The sequence below is a fragment of the Lissotriton vulgaris genome, chromosome 5 (genome assembly GCF_964263255.1).
Source record: "Lissotriton vulgaris chromosome 5, aLisVul1.2, whole genome shotgun sequence".
Lineage (NCBI taxonomy): Eukaryota > Metazoa > Chordata > Amphibia > Caudata > Salamandridae > Lissotriton > Lissotriton vulgaris.
The window spans coordinates 352,158,157-352,177,955 of NC_141693.1; the positions used below are offsets into that span (position 1 = coordinate 352,158,157).

The 19,799-nt window shown below is 47.0% G+C and overlaps 1 protein-coding gene across 4 annotated transcripts in view; it reads right to left on the minus strand.

Moving 5' to 3' along the window:
* Nucleotides 1-19,799, minus strand: part of KIF17 (kinesin family member 17) — a 520,936-nt gene that overhangs the window by 320,262 nt on the left and 180,875 nt on the right. For all 4 annotated transcript variants that reach the window (XM_086921624.1, XM_086921625.1, XM_086921627.1 and 1 more), the window contains exon 4: nucleotides 15,770-15,959. In XM_086921624.1, coding sequence (XP_086777750.1) covers nucleotides 15,770-15,959 — 190 coding nt within the window. The remainder of the gene's footprint in view (nucleotides 1-15,769; nucleotides 15,960-19,799) is intronic.

Below are 19,799 nucleotides of genomic sequence, written 5' to 3' on the forward strand. Positions count from 1 at the left end.
TCCAGATATATCGTTACCGAAGGTAAGTAACTTCCTCATCTGAAAGAAACAGGTTAGTATTAGATTCCTTACCTTAGAATAGATACTCCAGCAATACCAACTCCAGGGGTGGGTCTACGAACCAATAATCACACCAGAAAGTCCTGGAGGACGGAACGGCCAAAGAAGCCATCCCTCCGGACTTGACTGTCCAGGCAGTAGTGTCTTGCAAACGTGTGCAGCGAGGCCCACGTAGCTGCCTGACAAATGTCCTGCAAGGGGACTCCCCGGCCCAGGGCAGTAGTAGCCGCCGTGACCCGAGTGGAATGGGCCCTCAGCCCAACAGGAGGTTCCTTCTTAGCCAAGGAGTAGCATGCCTTGATACACAACACGACCCACCGAGAGATGGTCCGCTTGTGTACCGCCCGTCCCTTCTTAGCGCCCATGTAACCAACAAAGAGTTGGTCATCCACCCGGAACTGTTGTGTGCGATCCAGATAAACGAGAGCGCACGTTTTGGGTCCAGACGGTGAAGCCGCTCTTCCTCCTTTGAGGGATGCGGAGATGGAGAGAAGGAGAGCAAGGTGATTGACTGCCCGATGTGGAAGGCTGTGACAACCTTGGGCAGGAAAGAGGGTCTTGTCCGCAACACGACCTTGTCCGGATGGACAGAAAGGAAAGAAGGGTTAGAAAAAAGAGCCTGGGGCTCACTCACTCTCCTGGCAGAGGTGATGGCGACCAGGAAAGCAGTCTTCAGAATAAGAAAGCAAAGAGGACAGTTATGAAGTGGCTCAAAGGGAGCGCACATCTGATAGGTAAGAACAAGGTTCAAGTCCCACTGAGGCATCACGAATGGAACAGGGGGGAACATGCGTGTGATGCCCTTCAAAAACCTATGACAATTGGGGACTTGAACAAAGATGGCTGATCAGGTAGCCTTAAAAAGGCTGAAATGGCAGAAAGGTAGCCCTTGATAGTGCCCAGAGCAGAGCCCTGCTGGGCAAGAGAAAGAAGGAAGAGAAGAACCTCAGAAAGAGGGGCAGAGAGAGGATCCACAGCATGCCACAAATCTGTTCCACCTGCAGGCGTATACCGACTTTGTGGAGGGCCGCCTGGCCGCCAGATTCATAGTACAGACTTCAGGAGGCAAGTCAAATGGCTTCAACTGTCGCCGCTCAATCTCCAAGCATGTAGGTGGAGACTGGACAGGTTTGGGTGGAGGACCGTCCCCTGCTGCTGCGACAGAAGGTCCTCCTGAAGAGGCAGACGAACCGGGGGACCGACAGAAATACTGAGTAGCTCGGGATACCAGTACCTTCGTGCCCAGTCTGGAGCCACAAGGATAACTTGGGCCCGGTCACGCTTGATCTTCTTCAGCACTCTGGGCAGAAGTGGTATAGGCGGAAAGGCGTACAACAGACTGCAGCTCCAATCGCGACAAAAAGCGTCTCCGAGCGAGTGCCGCCTTGGAATTTCCAACGCGCAGAACTGATGACATTGCGCGTTCTCTTCTGTGGCGAATAGATCTAACCAAGGCTCTCCCCACTGCAGAAAGAGGCCTTGCGCCACATCCGAGTTCAGACGCCATTCGTGATCCATCATGCACCGCCGGCTGAGTTCGTCCGCCCTGGCGTTCAGAGAACCTGCCAGGTGTTGAACCACCAGGGTCACACCCTGATGTTCCAGGCACTGCCAGAGGCGCAGAGCCTCCTGGCAGAGGGTCCACGACCCCACCCCGCCCTGTTTGTTGGAGTACCACATGGCAGTGGTGTTGTTCGTGAACACCTGCACTGCGTTCACCCGGACAGAGGGGAGGAATGTTTTCAGTGCTAGACGAATCGCCCTCAGCTCCAGAAGGTTGATATGGAGCCGGGACTCCGCCGGAGACCAGAGGCCTCTGATCTCCGCCTCTCCCAAGTGACCTCCCCAACCTAGGAGGGACGCGTCCATCACAACTACGGGCTCCGGTTGGGGTAAGGAGAGGGACCTGCCGCTGAACCAATCGCGGTCCGTGAGCCACCACTGCAGCTATCTCACAGTGCCCTCCGAGATCAGGACATGGTCGGACAGGTTGCCCTGATGCTGGGCCCACTGAAACTTCAGGTCCACTGCAGAGCCCGCATTCGCCACAGGGCGTGATGCACCAGAAGGATGCAGGAGGCCATTAGCCCCAGAAGCCGCAGAGTCAACCTGACCGAGACCCGGGATAAAGGCTGAAAGATTGGAATCAGAGCCTGAATATCCCGAACCCGCTGTTCGGGAGGATAAACCCGAAACTGCGCCGAGTCGAGAATCGCTCCGATGAAGAGGAGCTTCTGAGAGGGGCACAGGTGGGACTTCGGCACATTGATGGAAAACCCCAGCTGGTGCAGGAGGTCTGCCATTGTCTGGAGGTGGCTGACAACTGTCTGGGGCGAGCTAGCCTTCAACAACCAGTCGTCCAGGTAGGGAAAGACTGAAACCCCTAACCTGCGCAGATGAGCTGCGACCACCGCCATCACCTTCGTGAACACCCGTGGGGCGCTGGTAAGGCCGAAGGGGAGCACGGTAAACTGAAAGTGCTTGTGGCCTACCGTGAACCGCAGGTAGCGCCGGTGGGCCGGCAGAACGGGAATGTGGGAATAAGCGTCCTGCAAGTCCAACGCTACCATCCAGTCTCCTGGGTCCAGGGCAGCTAAGACCTGAGCCAGTGTCAGCATCTTGAACTTCTCATCCGGAGGAAGCCGTTGACGTTCCGTAGGTCCAAGATAGGGCGTAGGCCCCCTTTGCCCTTCTTGGGTACCAGAAAGTAGTGGGAGTAACAACCACACCCTACTTCCGGCCCAGGACTTGGCCGTAGCCCTGGAGTCCTTAAAGCGCTCAAGCGCATGGTCTGCCTTGTCGCCGAAAAGGCGACGGCCATCGAACGGCATGTCCATAAGAGTGTTCTGGACAACGGCCGAAAAGTTGGTGGACCTCAACCAGGCGTGGCGACGAATTGCCACTGCCGTTGCCTACGCTCTGCCTAGTGAGTCGGTGGTATCCAGCCCACACCGGATAGAAAACCGTGCTGCATCTCGAACCTCCGCAAGGGCTTGGGTGAGTTTAGTCCTGACCTCCGCTGGACATTGTGGCAGCACGTCCGCAACCGTGTCCCACAGAGAGTGGGTGTAGCGGCCCAAGAGGCACTCGGTGTTGAATGACCGTAGTCCCGAACTCAGGGAGGAGAATACTTTCTTACCGTATTGCTCGTACCTCTTGGATTCCCGATCGGGCGGGTCGTCGGGAATGCATTCTGGGAGTTGGAGGCCTGGATGACCAGGCTCATCGGGGGTGGGGTGGGTGGACAGGAAGCAAGGGTCGCCCGGAGCCGGGCGGTGGGGTCTGGCCACGTTCCTATCTACAGGCTTACCTGTAGCGGGCTTGGACCAAGTGCCCAAAAGAACGTCTGACAAGGCCTCATTAAACGGCAGCAGAGGCTCAGCCGAGCTTGACTGCGGTTTAAGGACCTCAGGGAGAAGGTTAGTCCTCACGGCCGCGACAGGGATCTCCAGGCCCAAGGCCTTGGCCGCCCGCGTCAGCACCACACTGTAGCCAGTCCCCTCCTCCGTAGCCACGGTGGGAGGGGAGACAAAACCAGTGTCTGGCGAGGTGTCCAGCCCACTGGCAGTCCCAAGCTCACCTGTCCAGTCCTGCTGAGACTGACACTCCCATGCCAGAGGGTCCTCAGACCCCTCCCAATCAACCTCGTCACCCATCTCCTGGTGTGCAGGTTCAAAGGATCGGGCCGGTTCGTGGAAGTAAAAGTCTCCAAACGACGTCGAGAGCGGCGCCGCTCCGGCGCCGGAACCGAATCGAGGGCAGGATCGGGGACGGCGTCGCCCGGGGCGACACTCTAGGGGACGGCGCCGGTGAGGTCGTGAGGTCGACCGACAATGACCCGGATCCGGATCCAGTGAGGGCCTGCGGCACCGGGACCGAAGTCGCCGGCAGCGCCGGGGCCGAAGCACCCGACCCGCTAGCCCCCCAGCCGGAGCCGCTGGGCCCGAAGGTGCCACGGAACCTGGCGGAGGAGGAAGAGACCTCATGGCCATGAGGTTGTGCTCGATCTCCTCTGGCGTCGCGTCATGCCCAGGGACCGGAAGGTATGGGGCAGGCTGCGACGCCCGGGACTCCGTTGGCGCCACGTGGGTGGTGTCACCCGAACCCCCTGGCCGCGTCGCGCAAGCGTTGGGGTGGGTCTGAAGAGCGATGACGCCTTCCCGACCTCTCATGTCTCTTACCTGAGGATCTTGATCCCGAAGACCGATGCCGACTCTCGGAACTACGAGGGCTCCGACCACGCGACCGGTCCCTCGTCCTCCTGTGGGACCGGGACCTTGAACGGCGCGGGTCAACTGCCCGAGCTCAAGCCGCTTGCGGGACCGCTCCCGCCTAGCCTTGGACGTCAGGGCCCGGCAGTCGTAGCAGGTTCGGTCGTCGTGGTCGAGGCCTAGACACTGAAGACACCGGCAATGGGGGTCGGTAACTGACATCAATCGGCTGCACTTGGAACAGGGTTTGAACCCGGGCATCCCTTGCGGCACCGTCGGAGTCAATCGACTCGAAAAACAGATAAAAAAGATCAAAGTTTTAGTCAAAAAATGACTAAAAGGGTACTACTTCTCCGGATCTGTGCTTAGCTGGCGTGGAAAAAAGAAGAACTGACGTCAGCGCGCGAGGGCGGCGTCTAAGTACTCCGGCGACGTCATCCCGGCGCAAACGACAATGGACGTGGAGCTGCAGACGACGCCTACCGACGCACAGGGGAACTGCTACGCAAAAAGTTCCGAATCCAGTCCGACGCCTGGGGATATTCTAAGGTAAGGATTCTAATACTAACCTGTTTCTTTCAGATACAATTAGGACTGTAAACAGAAACTGAATACTGGCATTCACATCTCGCATACCATCTTTTTTCATCTGCTATTTATGCTCTGTCTTTCCATTTGGCAGAAGGATGAAAGGTCTTATCATCGCTATGAAGCCGCTGTCTTCATAAAATGCATATGTGGTGGACACCAAAGCCTGTGCCTGACACTACTTCTAGTGAATTGCCCAGCCACAGAAGTGTCATAATGGACTCTGGTAGCACTCGAGCAGCTGCGTACCACCTGGGATACCAAAAGACAACAGAGGGAGAAGCAGCAGGGAAACTTTCCACATTCAAAGTTCAAACACCAGGTAGTTAGTGCCCCTTTAGCACACTGTCCCACCCAACCAGACTTTCAAAATGAAGATTTCTCTACTCACTAACAGAGGTCACTCTACAAATTGAGTACGACACAACCTCATCTTTGGAAAATGCCTGTCTCATCAGGGTTCAGTATGTCTGTTTGAGCACTCAAAAAAGAGGGTGCATGGAGGGAGTGGAAAAAGAGTCCCATGCGAGGAAATAGGAGTATCAATTAATTTCTTAGCAGTTTATGTGTATCTATGACCAGGTGGACACACCTTTTGCAAGTGTACTGGGACAGGAATGTGGATATGAGGAGTAATCTATGCTATACAGTGGAAACCTCAACAGAAATTGACTTAAGCTAAGCTTATACTAAGTGAAGAAAAAGATCGCCATTTTTTATGAGGTAGGCTCGCACTGGCTTTGTGCAGGATATGGTCTGAGCCATGTATATCCGGTCTCTTGGTTAACAATAACTTTATCAATTTTTTGCACTGCAATGTTCTGACTGGAGACAGTCTTGGTGGGGGTATTGCAGAATGCTTAACCATGAAGACCTTTTTGTGTAACTCTGCCCTTTGACCGTCAATCATTCCTTCCTGCTTTATTCTATGAGGGCATGAGTAAATGAAATCTACTGTGCGACAGTGGGAACAAACTTCCTTATGAGGAGGTGTTTGCTTTACCTACATACATTGAATCCAGTCCAATCGTCTCCAACAAAAGGACAAAACCTGTGACCTGTGAAGATGTAAATATTAATGTCAACACAGCGCCTAAACTGTCAAACAATGCAAACAAACTTCCATAAACTGAGGATATACAATGTGTAGCAATTTGAAGAGCTACATCTCAGCAAGACCAGCAATGACTTGGAGCTTTACAGATTGGAGCTCTGAATAGTCCTATCACACTATGCTGGAACAAAGCTTACAATTCTGTTCACGGGCCTCTTGCTGTCTGTTGCCCACAGCCTGTATGTACTGCCCAAAAGGCCTCAGCAAACTGAAGCAAATGATGGGAGCATTACAGAGATATCTTACCAGTACCAGTTTACAGCTGAAGCGGGCAACAAAGTGCAGGTAAGTGTAGACTGCCTGGTGAACTCTCTCTATCGCCACTAAGTGACAATTTTGGAGAGACACCCCCTTTGCCACTATGCCCAATGCATTCTAGCCTCAATCCCACCAGGGGCGTAACACAGGCCCCCGCAGCCCCTGCAGTGCGGGGGGGCCTCCCTGCTCCAGAGGGCCCCTCACTGATTGGAGCCAGCAAGCCTCTTCAAGGCTTCATGAATTAAGTGGTGCGCCGTGCGCACGCCCGGCCTTCCCTTAAATCACGGCCAGGTGACCTCTTCAATAACTAAAGAGTTTGTGCACACGTCTGGGACCAGGCCGGGGCCCCTCTGAGGCTCTTCTTCGCTCAGCCGTTGTTTCCGGCAGCCTCTAATGAGCGCACAATGAACTCTGGACACCTCGGTGTGAGCCCAGAAGAAGGAGGGGTCTCTGTCAATCAGATCTTTGGGTGGGAGGGGCGCAGCGCCTGCGGCCTCTGCTTCCAATCTCCCTCCGGCCTTTGGTGTAAAGCAGCACTCCCTCATCCCATCGGAGTAGGTGCGGAGGGGGCAGAGTGCATGAGCTTGTAACCTCGCCCGGTGGTCTGGAGGAATCCTTGCGCCTCTGTGAAGGCCTGGATCCGTCGCTGCCCCTCTCCCCCTGACTGAAGCTGCCGCAGAGCTCTGGGCTTGTCCGTGCACCTCTGTAGGCCCCTAACACCAGCATCCATCTGCAACCCCTTAAGGTGAGAGATGCTAGACGTGGCAAGCAGTTGTATCTACATTTAAGGGCAGTGACCTGGAGGTGGAGGATTGGAGGGGGACAGGGGGGGGATGGGGGAGGGAGGCAGATAGAGCAAAGACGTGTGGATTCACGTTCCCGCGTTTCATGCCTAACAAAAGAAACACTGTTTGTAAGGTGTGGACAATTTGAGCCAACTGTCGAAAATAACGTTTCCATGGAGGGAATGAGCTGAAAAATGAGGACAGTCCACACAACATATTAACACAATGTCGAGTCGTCCCCAAAAAATCAGACTAGGCACCGAGCCTATTGTGCGTGACAATTGTTGTTGTGATTTGCTATCTCTGCTTCTAATCGGTTGATTCTTTCACTGCCCCTCTCTCCCTCAATAATCTGTCATTTTCCACTCGTATCTCTCATCTCTTCAGCCTGTCTTTGTACAGACTTTGTTTCCCTCGTTAGTCTCACTTTCTCTGATAATATGTGTACTGTGACAGGCTCTTTTATGGCCTCACTATCTCGTAGTGTGCTTCTCTCATCTTTTTCTCTCTCAACCCTCGCTTTCTTACCCCACTCTATCTGGCACTCCCAGCACACATTTGTGTTTATTTCTTTGTCTCATACCCTCTAGAGTTTTCTGTTCGTGTTCACGCTTTTGCTCGTCTCCCTCCTATTATCTCTCTCTCTCCCTCTATCACTCCGTCATGCTCTTCATATCTATCGGTTTAAATCTGTTACTTTTTTTCTAACTCTCTTTGGCTACTTGTTTAATTTCCTCTCTCCTTTATCTCTCCACTCTCTCTCTATCCCCATCCCCTCTTTATGTCTTCCTTCCTTGTAGCCTAGCTCTCTCTGTCAATCTTTCTCTCGGCATGTCTGTAACTTTCTACATCAGTTTAAACCCCCCACCCTCTCTCCCCCAGTTCTTACTCTGTTGCAGAGTGCTTTGCCCGCTCTTGCTCACATACTGTTGTCGGTGAGTTCACCATCTGCAGGCCTCGCTGCATGTGTCTACCTGGCTTCCTGGGGCCGTGCCATGACAACCGACCTGGCCAGCGTTTGCCAACATTGCCATTTAGGTAAAACATCAATTATGCAACCCTCATGATTCGTGTCTCTTTAGGTGTCTAACTGCATTCATTTTGCTGCTCTCCAGTAATTTTTTTATTTTATTTAACTGTGTGTATCTTTGCATATGTAGAAAGAGCGTTGATAAGTGTTTATTGTTTGTATTGCTCAAATGGGTGTAATTTCTTATATTTAATTGTTCCCATTGACTTCATTGCTTGATTTTGCCCACGACAAAGTGTCACTCATAGTCCTAGAATGTCACTCCTAATTTCACTGAAAAAATGTAAATGTCACACATAAGCAATCTGAAACCATGGCAGCTATGAAGGCTATTCCTCTCGGCCACTGGCCACGCCGGTGCTGGGCCATGGATCATTTGCTTCAGGGTAAGAGTTTGTTGGGGCCTCACACATCGTGTTAGGGTGGCTTAGTCGTGTGGGGCACTACGTTAATGCCCTTCCATTTCTAGTGTTTTGCAGCAGCTGAGTTAAGACTCTCTCATTGCTCAGATGGGTGTTATTTCTGCTATTTGTGTTTTCCTCGTCTTCATTCCCTGATTTTACTTGTGAAAAAGTGTTACTCATATTTGTGGAAATGTACACTGAAGTTATGAAAATGTCACACATAGTAATCTGAAACCTTGGCAGCTATGGTGACCTGTGACCAATGCCATTGTCAGTCATGCGCATTGCGCAGCGCAATTAAAAGTGTGGATGACTTGTGAGGTATCCCATCCAAGGACCCAGCCAGAGACAACTGTACACTGTCACCGGTGCAGCCACCGGGCATATTTTAATTATTACTAGTACTAGCCCCTGCCTGGCTAGCCTTGCCCTGTTTTCTGCTGCCTGCTTGCGCCTGCCTCTGAAGCTGCAGGCCAGGCCTCAGGTGGGTGAGTCTGTCTGAGGCAGGAGTGGTCCGAGCCTCAGGCTGAGACATGTATTGCTATAATTTTATACTCCTTAATTTATAAAGAAAGATGGGATTTTTCAAGAGATATCCCGGTACTGCCTACCTATCATGTTTATATACTACTCAAGGCCGGCCTGCTCAAGAATGGGTTAGTATTCGCTATGTTCTAGAAAAGGGCAGCATGTATAGGGCACTATTTACATTCTTTTAGAATAGGCCTCTAAAGCTAACTTGTCCTATGAGTAGTATTTGATTTTATACCGTCAGAAGAAGGTCTTGGCTTCAGTGTACTACGCAGCAGCGTTCATGTGATGGGCAGGCTGCCTGTGGTCACCGCCTTGTGAGTACGTGCTCTGCTTCGGCAGGGGCATAGGGCTGGTGCTGAGAGATTTCACAGAGGCGTTGTGCGGACGAGGGCGTAAAACCAGGGGGGCCCAACTGGCACAAGGCAGTAAACGTGAATTCTCTTTCTTTGTTGTGAATCACACGCGGGCTAGCACACAAACCAAGCAAAGGGGCACCCAGTGAAGCTCTCGCACTTTCACGCTGGAACCTCTAGTTTAGGGTCTCTTTCGCACGGCAATGCGCCTCTCAGCTGGAATTAATTGGGCAGAGGCCAGGGCAATAGAGTAGGTATCTTTACTGGGTGTTTGCAATGCCAATCCGCGACTTCCGTTTTTTACAGTGCACTCGTGAACAGAGTGCCATGACAGCAGTGATGGGGACTCCCAGGCCTGACACTGTGCTGATGCCTTGCCGGGTCACAGCAGCTGTCCCAATGGTGATGAGTGCAAAGATGCTGCACCAGTGATCCTCTGCACCAGCGCGGGGTCGTGCATTGCCCAGCCTTGTCCCACCTTGCAAGCGCGTTGAAGCCTGCTCTGGCAGTTAAATGAGATTTGTGACTTCTAGGCGCTCTCACGGAGCCCCCTATGGCGAAGTCACTCATCCTTGAAAATGAATTGGTGTGAAGTCATCAACTCTTACAAAAAAGGCAGTTCGTTTCCAACCTGCGCTAGGCTAGAGCTCGACTGTCACCTGCGTTGGACATGCAAAGCAAAGTCATCATGCCAAACTGTAAGGTGGCCCGCCAAGGTATAGAATCCTTTGTTGTACTTTCCTAGGGAACAGAAACTTTCCAGAATCGAGTCTTCCACTTCATACTAACAGTTCGAGTTCTTTGCAGTGTGGATGGGAATAAAAGTAGAACTTAATATTATATAGTAGGTCACTGAGCGTAACACAGGCCCCCGCTTTTCGCGGGAAGTGGGGGCGCGCTCCAGGGAACCCCTCACTCAGCAGAGCCAAGCCTCTTCGTTAACCCGTTGGCTGCTTCGAACATTCTGCGCCAGTGCTGAACGTTCGTAGAAACGGGTGGGGCCGCGTCGGCCAACGGACGTGCGCAGCACTACCGAGGTAGTGCTTGCGATGACCGTTGGCCGACGGCAGTAGCAAATGGGTTAATTAAATAATGTGTGGCACGCGGATGTCTACAGATTAGCATGAAGTTGAGAATTGGGTTTGTAGTCAAATACAAATGTTAGTGTGAAGGTGAGGATTCGATTATGATTGGGGTCAGTTTACATATTGGAGTCAGAGATAGATTTAGGGTCAAGGTTCAAGCAGGGTTGGAAAAGGAGAAAAAGAAAATCTGAACAAACTACTGCTCAAACCAACACACAAAGACATTTTTGAACTATTTACAATCACACCTTTTAATTTGAAGGAGATGCTGTTCAAACTACTTCCTTCTACTAGTCATAGAATCATAAATGCACCAGAAGGTCTAGATCTTTTAAGTCTTTTTGTTGATGCAACTCAAATGAACTAACATCGTATATACACTATCAAGAGGTGTTGCGCAAATAACACGTATATACTCAGGCAATAAGCGCAATGTAAACAATAAACAGCAATAATCCAAAAGGCACTAAAAGGTGCTTTTTTTCTAGTTTTATATAGCATGATCTCGACCCGAAGGTACCAGAGTGCTTTCCGTAAGCACCGGTTGCGTCACAGACTGACACATTAATTTTAGGCACATGGAAATGAATTGATTTATCCAGATCAGGATGTTGAGCATCCATGCCGAGACTCGAACCTGGTACCCCAGTTCCGAGGTCAACCGCTCTCTTTGATAACAATGCACATACCTGAAAAGAATGATCACCAACCCTGCATTCACTCTAGCACGAAGGCTCTATACCAACAATGCATGGAGACTGTGCCAACAATGCATATACAAGCACGAAAACCCATCTAACAATGCAACACAAGCACTTAGAATCTATTTACTAAGGATGCTTTTGCCCATGGACACTAGAATAGTAAACCTATATAGGAAAACACTAAGAACATCTCTGCAAACACTATATACGAAAAGCTGCCCCTAAATAGATACTAAATGCTCTGTCCGCCAGTAACGTGCATTCCAAGATGTAGACTTTTGCTTATAGCGCTATAGGTAGCGTGGAATGGATATTATCCTTTAGCAGAATATCTGTTTGAATGCAAAGGTCTATTCCTTCATACGCTCATGGTACATACAGAGGCCAGCTATCCCTAAACACCACCTTCAAGAGACGGTAGGGCTTTACACACTGCACATAATCACACACTAAAGACTCCTTCACTGCACAAAAACAATCACCGGGAGGAGGGAGGGTTATAATTGAAAACACCATGGGCTCTCACTTACTGCACACGAACAAATATATGGCATACAGCAAGGAGGGAGCAAAGGGATAGATGTCAAGGATTAGTTTTGAGCGTTAAAGTTTAAAATAATGTGGCAAAATTCAGATGAATGGATGATTTCGGGATATTCTGTTTTTAGCCAGTCAATGGCCATAAATCGAATTTGTTAATGACAAAAGTTTGCAACAACCTCAAATATTTTATGTGTTTGGAAATCGTACTTGGAATAGCGTAAAGTACTTTAAGTAATGCATACAAATGCCTGTGTGTACAACTCACACACTGGTATGTCAACGCTGGACGCTGGTCCAGCGTTGCCCATCCGGAAGCGGATCATGTTTAAAGTTCTGACGCTGGCGCATAAAGCGCTTTTTGGCGTGGGCGCGAAATACCTCCAACGCAGGCTCGCCTTCTACTGCCCTGCCAGATCTTTGCGATCCGAATCTCTGTTCTTGGCTGTGGTTCCTCGAATTAGGAAGGCACGCACTGGAGGGCGCTCCTTTAGTCTGAGGGACCCTCAGTTGTGGAACATCCTCCCTTTGGCCCTACGGTCCTCTACTAATCTGCTTCACTTTAGGAAGAGCCTGAAGACTTGGCTTTTTAACCTTTAGTACTTCTGTTGTTCTTTTTTCAGTTGTTCGATGTATGGTGTTATGTTTTTTATTCTGAGCTGCCTCGATAAAGCGCCGGGACACTCCTTTGGAGTAGCCGTGCGCTATAAAAATAAATGTATAACATAACAATAACATAACATAACAGATAACTATTACGCCATTACTGTAACTCAGCACAACTTTGCTTCTTGCAATATGTTTTCCAGCCTATATTTAACTGGCAAATAAAAGTGACTTGTGCCTTTTACTTAATCTAATAAACTAGGGGTCCAGTTAGTAATTTCACTATGGCTGTCATCCGAAAAATGTTATACTATTTCAAACCCTAAAATCCCTATGTGCCAGTATTCCAGCCCCGCCCTACATCTCCTCTGACAAACAATCTACTCCTGTGTTTCTGGGCCTCTTCTCTCAGCCCTGCATACAAGGTACTCATGAATAACACTGTTAGGCAATATCCTTAGGGAGGGGTGTAGGTGGTAGGCTGACATGGAGCAAGGAAATAGATAAAGAGAAATTATGGGAAACACCTTGATAAAGGGACAAATAGAAAAAGTGAGCGTAAGAAAAATTAAGGATGTGAAATAGCAGAAGGGTATACAAAGGAAAGACAGAAAGAAAGACTGGAAGGAAAGAAATATCAAAGGAAATAAGGGAGAAAAGGCAGGATGGAAGGGTGAAAGGAATGATGAAAGAATGAATTAATAGAGTAATGGAAGAATTGATAGAGGGAATGTTGAAATGATGGCTGGAAGAGTGAAAGATCAATAGGTTAAAGAGTGAATGAATTGAAGGGTGAAGAATAGATAGTTTGGGAAGAGTGAAGGATGAATAGTTTAAATAATGTGTAGATTGATCCATGGATATAGTGATTTGTGGATGCATGAAAGAAAGGCTATAAGTACGTATATATGAAATGACTACAGTCTTCAGATCGTATCCACCTGTTAGGGTTGGTGCACAGCAGTGGGAGCATGTCCCACTATAAAAATGTAAACAGCCCTGCGTCGTGGTCACACACAGAGGAAAACTCACATTCTGAGATATATTTGCCATAGTAGTTGATTCAAAAGTTTATTCAAAAGACTGACGTGTTTCTACCGGAATTGTCTTTGTGGTGTTATTTCTAATATCTATATGTGTTGATCGTCTTCATTGCTTAATTTTGCTCGCAAGAAAGTGTCACTCATAGTCGTTGAAATGTCACTCATAATTACACTGAAATTATGAAAATGTCACACATAGCAATCTAAAACCTTGGCAGCTGTGCCCCCAGCAGCCCCCGTTTTCCAGCCTCCAGGAGCCCCATCAGCGCTGTAGCTCATACAAGCAGCACTACACTCTCTCGCCGGCGTTGGTTGTACCAGTGAGTTGCCTCATAACAGTCCTACCTCATAAATTAAATGGTGCGTGCTGCATGCTGTGGGTGCAGCTGACCTGAGCTTCCAGGCCCAGAAACAAGGGTTGCCAAAAGAAAAATGCCAGCCATGTGTTTAAAGAGCTTGGAAAGACCTTGTCTTGGCACTAAATAGGGTTATAAATAAAAAAGTATGTATTCATTTGTAATTTAACTTTTCTGTCTTTGTTCCCTTTAATTATCAGTCATGGATCTCATCATTGAGGCAGCCCTAGAACACAATGAAAGTGCTTTCAATTTATATTTGCTGTTCGAAGTATGCACAGATAAGGGCTGATTATAAGGCTTTAGGTGACTGCTTATTCTTGTCAGTGGGGCAAAGTGGTAGGTGGTGGGCCGGGCCGCTGGGGGGGGGGGCCCCTCATTGTGCTTTGCAGGGGGGCCCCCTCAAGTTTCGTTACGCCACTGAATCCCACCATCCTTGGAGTGGAGCCAGACTAGAATACTCCCACCCAATTATCCTGCAAGGCTTTCCAAAGGTCCAGCAAAAAGCTGGCCACGGCACTCCAGGATCCAGAGCTCCTTAACTCTAACTACAGGAACCTCTGGCCAAACGTTGGTTTAACTGGGCAGGGCTCACAAGTTTGTTGTTTGTATATGTAATCAGTACAATCCTCACAGTATTCAAGAAGGACTATCTCTAGATCTCGCAAATTCAAGGCTGTTGACTTCATGCAAGCATCAATAGAGTCAGAGCAGCCAACAACACCCATAATTCTCAGGTTTATCTAAATTTAACAGGGAGACAGCCAAGGTCACCAGTGACAAGTATCAATACTTGTTTTACACCAGGAACCATGGAAAATTAACTCTGCTCAAGAGTTATATATGATCATATTTCTTAAATGATTAGGGCTAGATACTTTTAAATGTCATGAATTTTTCTCATGTGTAGTGTGTCCCTAATTTTAAGGTATTTATTCAAGTACGATATCTTGCCTAGTAATTTCGCTGGCACGATTACGTGATATTGTATCTGGCTCAACCTTCATATCACTATATGTGAGCTAAGCCTCGACTGACTGACAAAACTATAGTGGAGAGTCAACAATATTTTGATGGCCAAACATTCCATTTCAGGACAAGTACCTAGCATGCAAACAGTTGTCCCTGACTCCTGGAAGTTTTTCCAACTGGAAAAGGGTTGTCTTGTCACAACCGAAGGGTTCACCCATCCATCGAGCTGGAATTTCAGTACTCTGTCTAGGCATATATCTTACGCGTGTTCCCTGGGACCCAGATAGCCAAAATGGAGAACACCAGCTTCTTGCAGATAAATACCCCCCAAAAAGTGCTAACATGCATTGATCTCCAGGGCCATACAATGGTCTTAAACATATTTAATCAATCAGTCCTGCATTTTGGCCACACTCCTATAAAACAACTACACCAACTACAAATGGTCCAGAATGCTGCTGTCAGAATAATCAGTGGCATTGCCTCTCTCACTATACAAAAGTTACAGCAGTCCACATAGCCCTGTACTGGCTCCTGATGCCAAACAGGATTATTTCTATGACTTCTGTCCAAAACGCCAATAATGCTAATTCAGCTGATTTTGGGTTAAGTGTAAGTGGCGTATCCCCTTATGTTCTTTAAGCTTAGCCAATCAGTGTCTTCAACTAGTCCAGAAACCACAAACTCTTTAAAGGGTGATAAAGCTTGCTCTGTAGCTGACACGAAACAATGGAATTGACTCCCCTTAATCATGCAGGCAGAGCAAAATTTGCTTCAGCGTAGGCCAAAACTTAAAACCTTCCTTTATAATTAAAAAACATATTTGTTTTTGGTGATAGTTTTTAGTCACTGGTCCCACTGCAGGTGCTTAGTTATATGTTTATCCACAGCGCCTTGAAGCTTGCAGACCTGCACTATTCAAATAAATGTAACGTCGACAGTAGAGAAGCCATGCAGTCTATGAATTTTATACCCCTAGGTGATCCCTACATATTCACGGATCTCAGAAAATGCTTGTCCCCTTCACTTTCTGAATGTACTTACTAGTGTGTGCATACATATCAATAAATAATGACGTGAAAACAAATTAAATTAGTTGTGTCAAAAGACCTCCTTCTGCACTTACCAACGGAGCAGATTTCGATGTGGATGGTGAATATGGAATGGGAGCGTGAGGAGTCTTTATTCATCAGTGTGTAGCCCACAGAACGGTTTTTCCAGCCAGTTTCCATGATCAGTTCACACTCTGCCACACTGTGAACGGTGTGCTTGGACAGTGACTTCACGTAAACCCCCGACTCCGGGTGCTCCTTCAACTGCAAACAAAGCAAAACACACTCAATATGGGGGACATGTTTTCTACAAGGCTGGTGACCTCTGAAACAAGCATTTGCAAGGCAATAGATCTCGCATTAGGAAAGTTTGAGCTATTGGTATTGTAAATGACAACATTTTTATTTATGTGTTGGTTTTGAAAATAGCGAAATTAATAGCTTTGTCATTTACAATGCCAATAGTTATAACTTTCGCAAATGTGGCACCTATAGCATTTGTAATGCAATATTTGTTGTATTTACGTGACTTAGATGTATTGATATTACAAATAACAATGGATTTAAATTTTTTGAAATAATTAATACTTAAATAAAAGTTATTGTATTTTATAATGGCAATAGCTTAAACTTTTGTAAATAACTTTTATGAAGATTATGTTCAGTATATTTTATTGTGACGAAAATCCAAGAACAGAAGTGAAACAACTTTTTGTGACATTTGTAATAAAGCTTGAAACATTGAGAGAACATATTTGAACCAATTGCTATTAAATGGTTGCACAGATTGATGCTGTGGTGGTGCTGAGTGATGTTGTGGTGGCGACGAGTGATGCTGTGGCGTTCAGTGATGCTGTGGTAGCGCATAGTGATGTTGTGGTGCCCCTGAGTGATGCTATGGTGGTGATGAGTGATGCAGTGGAGATGCGATAGATAGAGTGAGTGCGAAAGAAAGATAGAGTGAGGGCGATAGATAGAGTGAGGGCGATAGATAGAGTGAGGGCGATAGATAGATAGAGTGAGGGCGATAGATAGATAGAGTGAGGGCGATAGATAGAGTGAGGGCGATAGATAGATAGATAGCTAGATAGATAGATAGAGTGAGGGCAATACAAAGATAGAGTGAGGGCGATAGATAGAGTGAGGGCGATAGAGAAATAGAGTGAGGGTGATAGATAGATAGATAGATAGATAGATAGATAGATAGATAGATAGAGTGAGGGCGATAGATAGATAGATTGATAGAGTGAGGGGCGATAGATAGATAATGTGAGGGTGACAGGGTGAGGTCGATAGATAGAGTGAGGTCGATAGATAGAGTGATGGTGATATATAGAGTGCGATAGACAGACAGATAGAGTGAGGGCGATAGATAGGCAGATAGATAGATAGATAGATAGATACATAGATAGATAGATAGATAGATAGATAGATAGATAGATAGATAGATAGATAGATAGATAGATAGATAGACATGAGGGCGATAGATGGATAGAGTGAGGGCGATAGATAGATAGAGTGAGGGCGATAGACAGATATAGTTAGGGTGATAGATATATAGAGTGAGGGAGATAGATAGATAAGAGTGAGGGAGATAGTTATAGTGAGGGCAATAGAGTGAGGGATATAGATAGATAGAGTGAGGGCGATAGAGTGAGGGCGATAGATAGATAGAGTGAATGAATGAATAAATGCGATGCTTATATAGCGCATTCTGTCACCCTACGGGTATCCTGGCGCTTCAGACTAAAAAGAATTGAGTAGAGTTGGTCAGAACAAAACATCAGGGAAAAATAAATGAGGGTGAGGGTGATAGATAGATAGATAGATAGATAGATAGATAGATAGATAGATAGAGTGAGGGTGATAGATAGAGTGAGGGCAATAGATAGAGTGAGGGAGATAGATAGATAGCTAGATAGATATCTAGATAGATAGCTAGATAGATGGATAGATGGATAGATGGATGAATGGATAGATAGAGTGAGGGCGATAGACGGATAGATGGCTAGATAGATAGAGTGAGGGTGATAGATAGATAGAGTGAGGGCGATAGAGTGAGGGCGATAGATAGAGTGAGAGCGATAGATAGAGTGTGGGCGATAGATAGATAGAGTGAGGAAGATAGATAGAGTGAGGGCGATAGATAGAGTGAGGGCGAGATAGATAGATAGATAGATAGATAGATAGATAGATAGATAGATAGATAGATAGATAGATAGATAGAGTGAGGGCAATAGATAGATAGAGTGAGGGCAATAGATAGTGAGGGCGATAGAGTGAGGGTGATAGATAGATAGAGTGAGGGCGATAGATAGAGTGAGGGCGATAGATAGATAGATTGATAGAGTGAGGGGCGATAGATAGATAATGTGAGGGCGACAGAGTGAGGTCGATAGATAGAGTGAGGGGCGATAGATAGATAATGTGAGGGCGACAGAGTGAGGTCGATAGATAGAGTGAGGGCGATAGATAGATAGATAGATAGATAGATAGATAGATAGATAGATAGAGTGAGTCAAATAGATAGATAGAGGGCGATAGATAGATAATATGAGGGTGATATATAGATAGAGTGAGGGAGATAGAGTGAGGGCGATAGAGTGAGGGCGATAAATAGAGTGAGGGCGATAGATAGATAGAGTGAGGGCGATAGAGTGAGGGCAATAGAGTGAGGGCGATAGATAGAGTGAGGGCAATAGATAGATAGAGTGAGGGGGATAGATAGATAGAGGGAGGGCGATAGATGGATAGAGTGAGGGCGATAGATAGATAGAGTGAGGGCGATAGATAGAGTGAATGAATGAATGAATGAATGCAATGCTTATATAGCGCATTCTGTCTTATATAGGGTATCCTGGTGCTTCAGACTAAAAAGAATTGAGTAGAGTTGGTCAGAACAAAACATCAGGGAAAAAGAAATGAGGGTGAGAGTGAGGGTGCTAGGTAGATAGATAGATAGATAGATAGATAGATAGATAGATAGATAGATAGATAGATATAGTGAGGGTGATAGATAGAGTGAGGGCAATAGATAGAGTGAGGACGATAGATAGATAGACAGTAAGATAGATAGATATAGATAGATAGATAGATAGATAGATAGATAGATAGATAGATAGATATAGTGAGGGTGATAGATAGAGTGAATGAATGAATGAATGAATGCAATGCTTATATAGCGCATTCTGTCTTATATAGGGTATCCTGGTGCTTCAGACAAAAAGAATTGAGTAGAGTTGGTCAGAACAAAACATCAGGGAAAAAGAAATGAGGGTGAGAGTGAGGGTGCTAGGTAGATAGATAGATAGATAGATAGATAGATAGATAGATAGATAGATAGATAGATAGATATAGTGAGGGTGATAGATAGAGTGAGGGCAATAGATAGAGTGAGGACGATAGATAGAGTGAGGGCGATAGATAGATAGACAGTAAGATAGATAGATATAGATAGATAGATAGATAGATAGATAGATAGATAGATATAGTGAGGGTGATAGATAGAGTGAGGGCAATAGATAGAGTGAGGACGATAGATAGAGTGAGGGCGATAGATAGATAGACAGTAAGATAGATAGATATAGATAGATAGATAGTTAGATAGATAGATAGATAGATAGATAGATAGATAGATAGATAGATAGATAGATAGATAGATAGAGTGAGGGCGATAGACGGATAGATGGCTACATAGATAGAGTGAGGGCGATAGATAGATAGTGAGGGCGACAGATAGAGTGAGGGTGACAGATAGAGTGAGGGCGATAGAGTGAGGGCGATAGATAGAGTGAGGGTGATAGATAGTTAGAGTGAGGGCAATAGAGTGAGGGCAATAGATAGATAGATTGATAGAGTGAGGGCAATAGATAGATAGATTGATAGAGTGAGGGGCGATAGATAGAGTGAGGGGCGATAGATAGAGTGAGGGGCGATAGATAGAGTGAGGGCGATATATAGATAGATAGATAGATAGATAGATAGATAGATAGATAGATAGATAGAGGGCGATAGATAGAGTGAGGGCGATAGATATATGGAGTGAGCCCAATAGATAGATAGAGTGAGGGTGATAGATAGATAATGTGAGGGTGCTAGATAGAT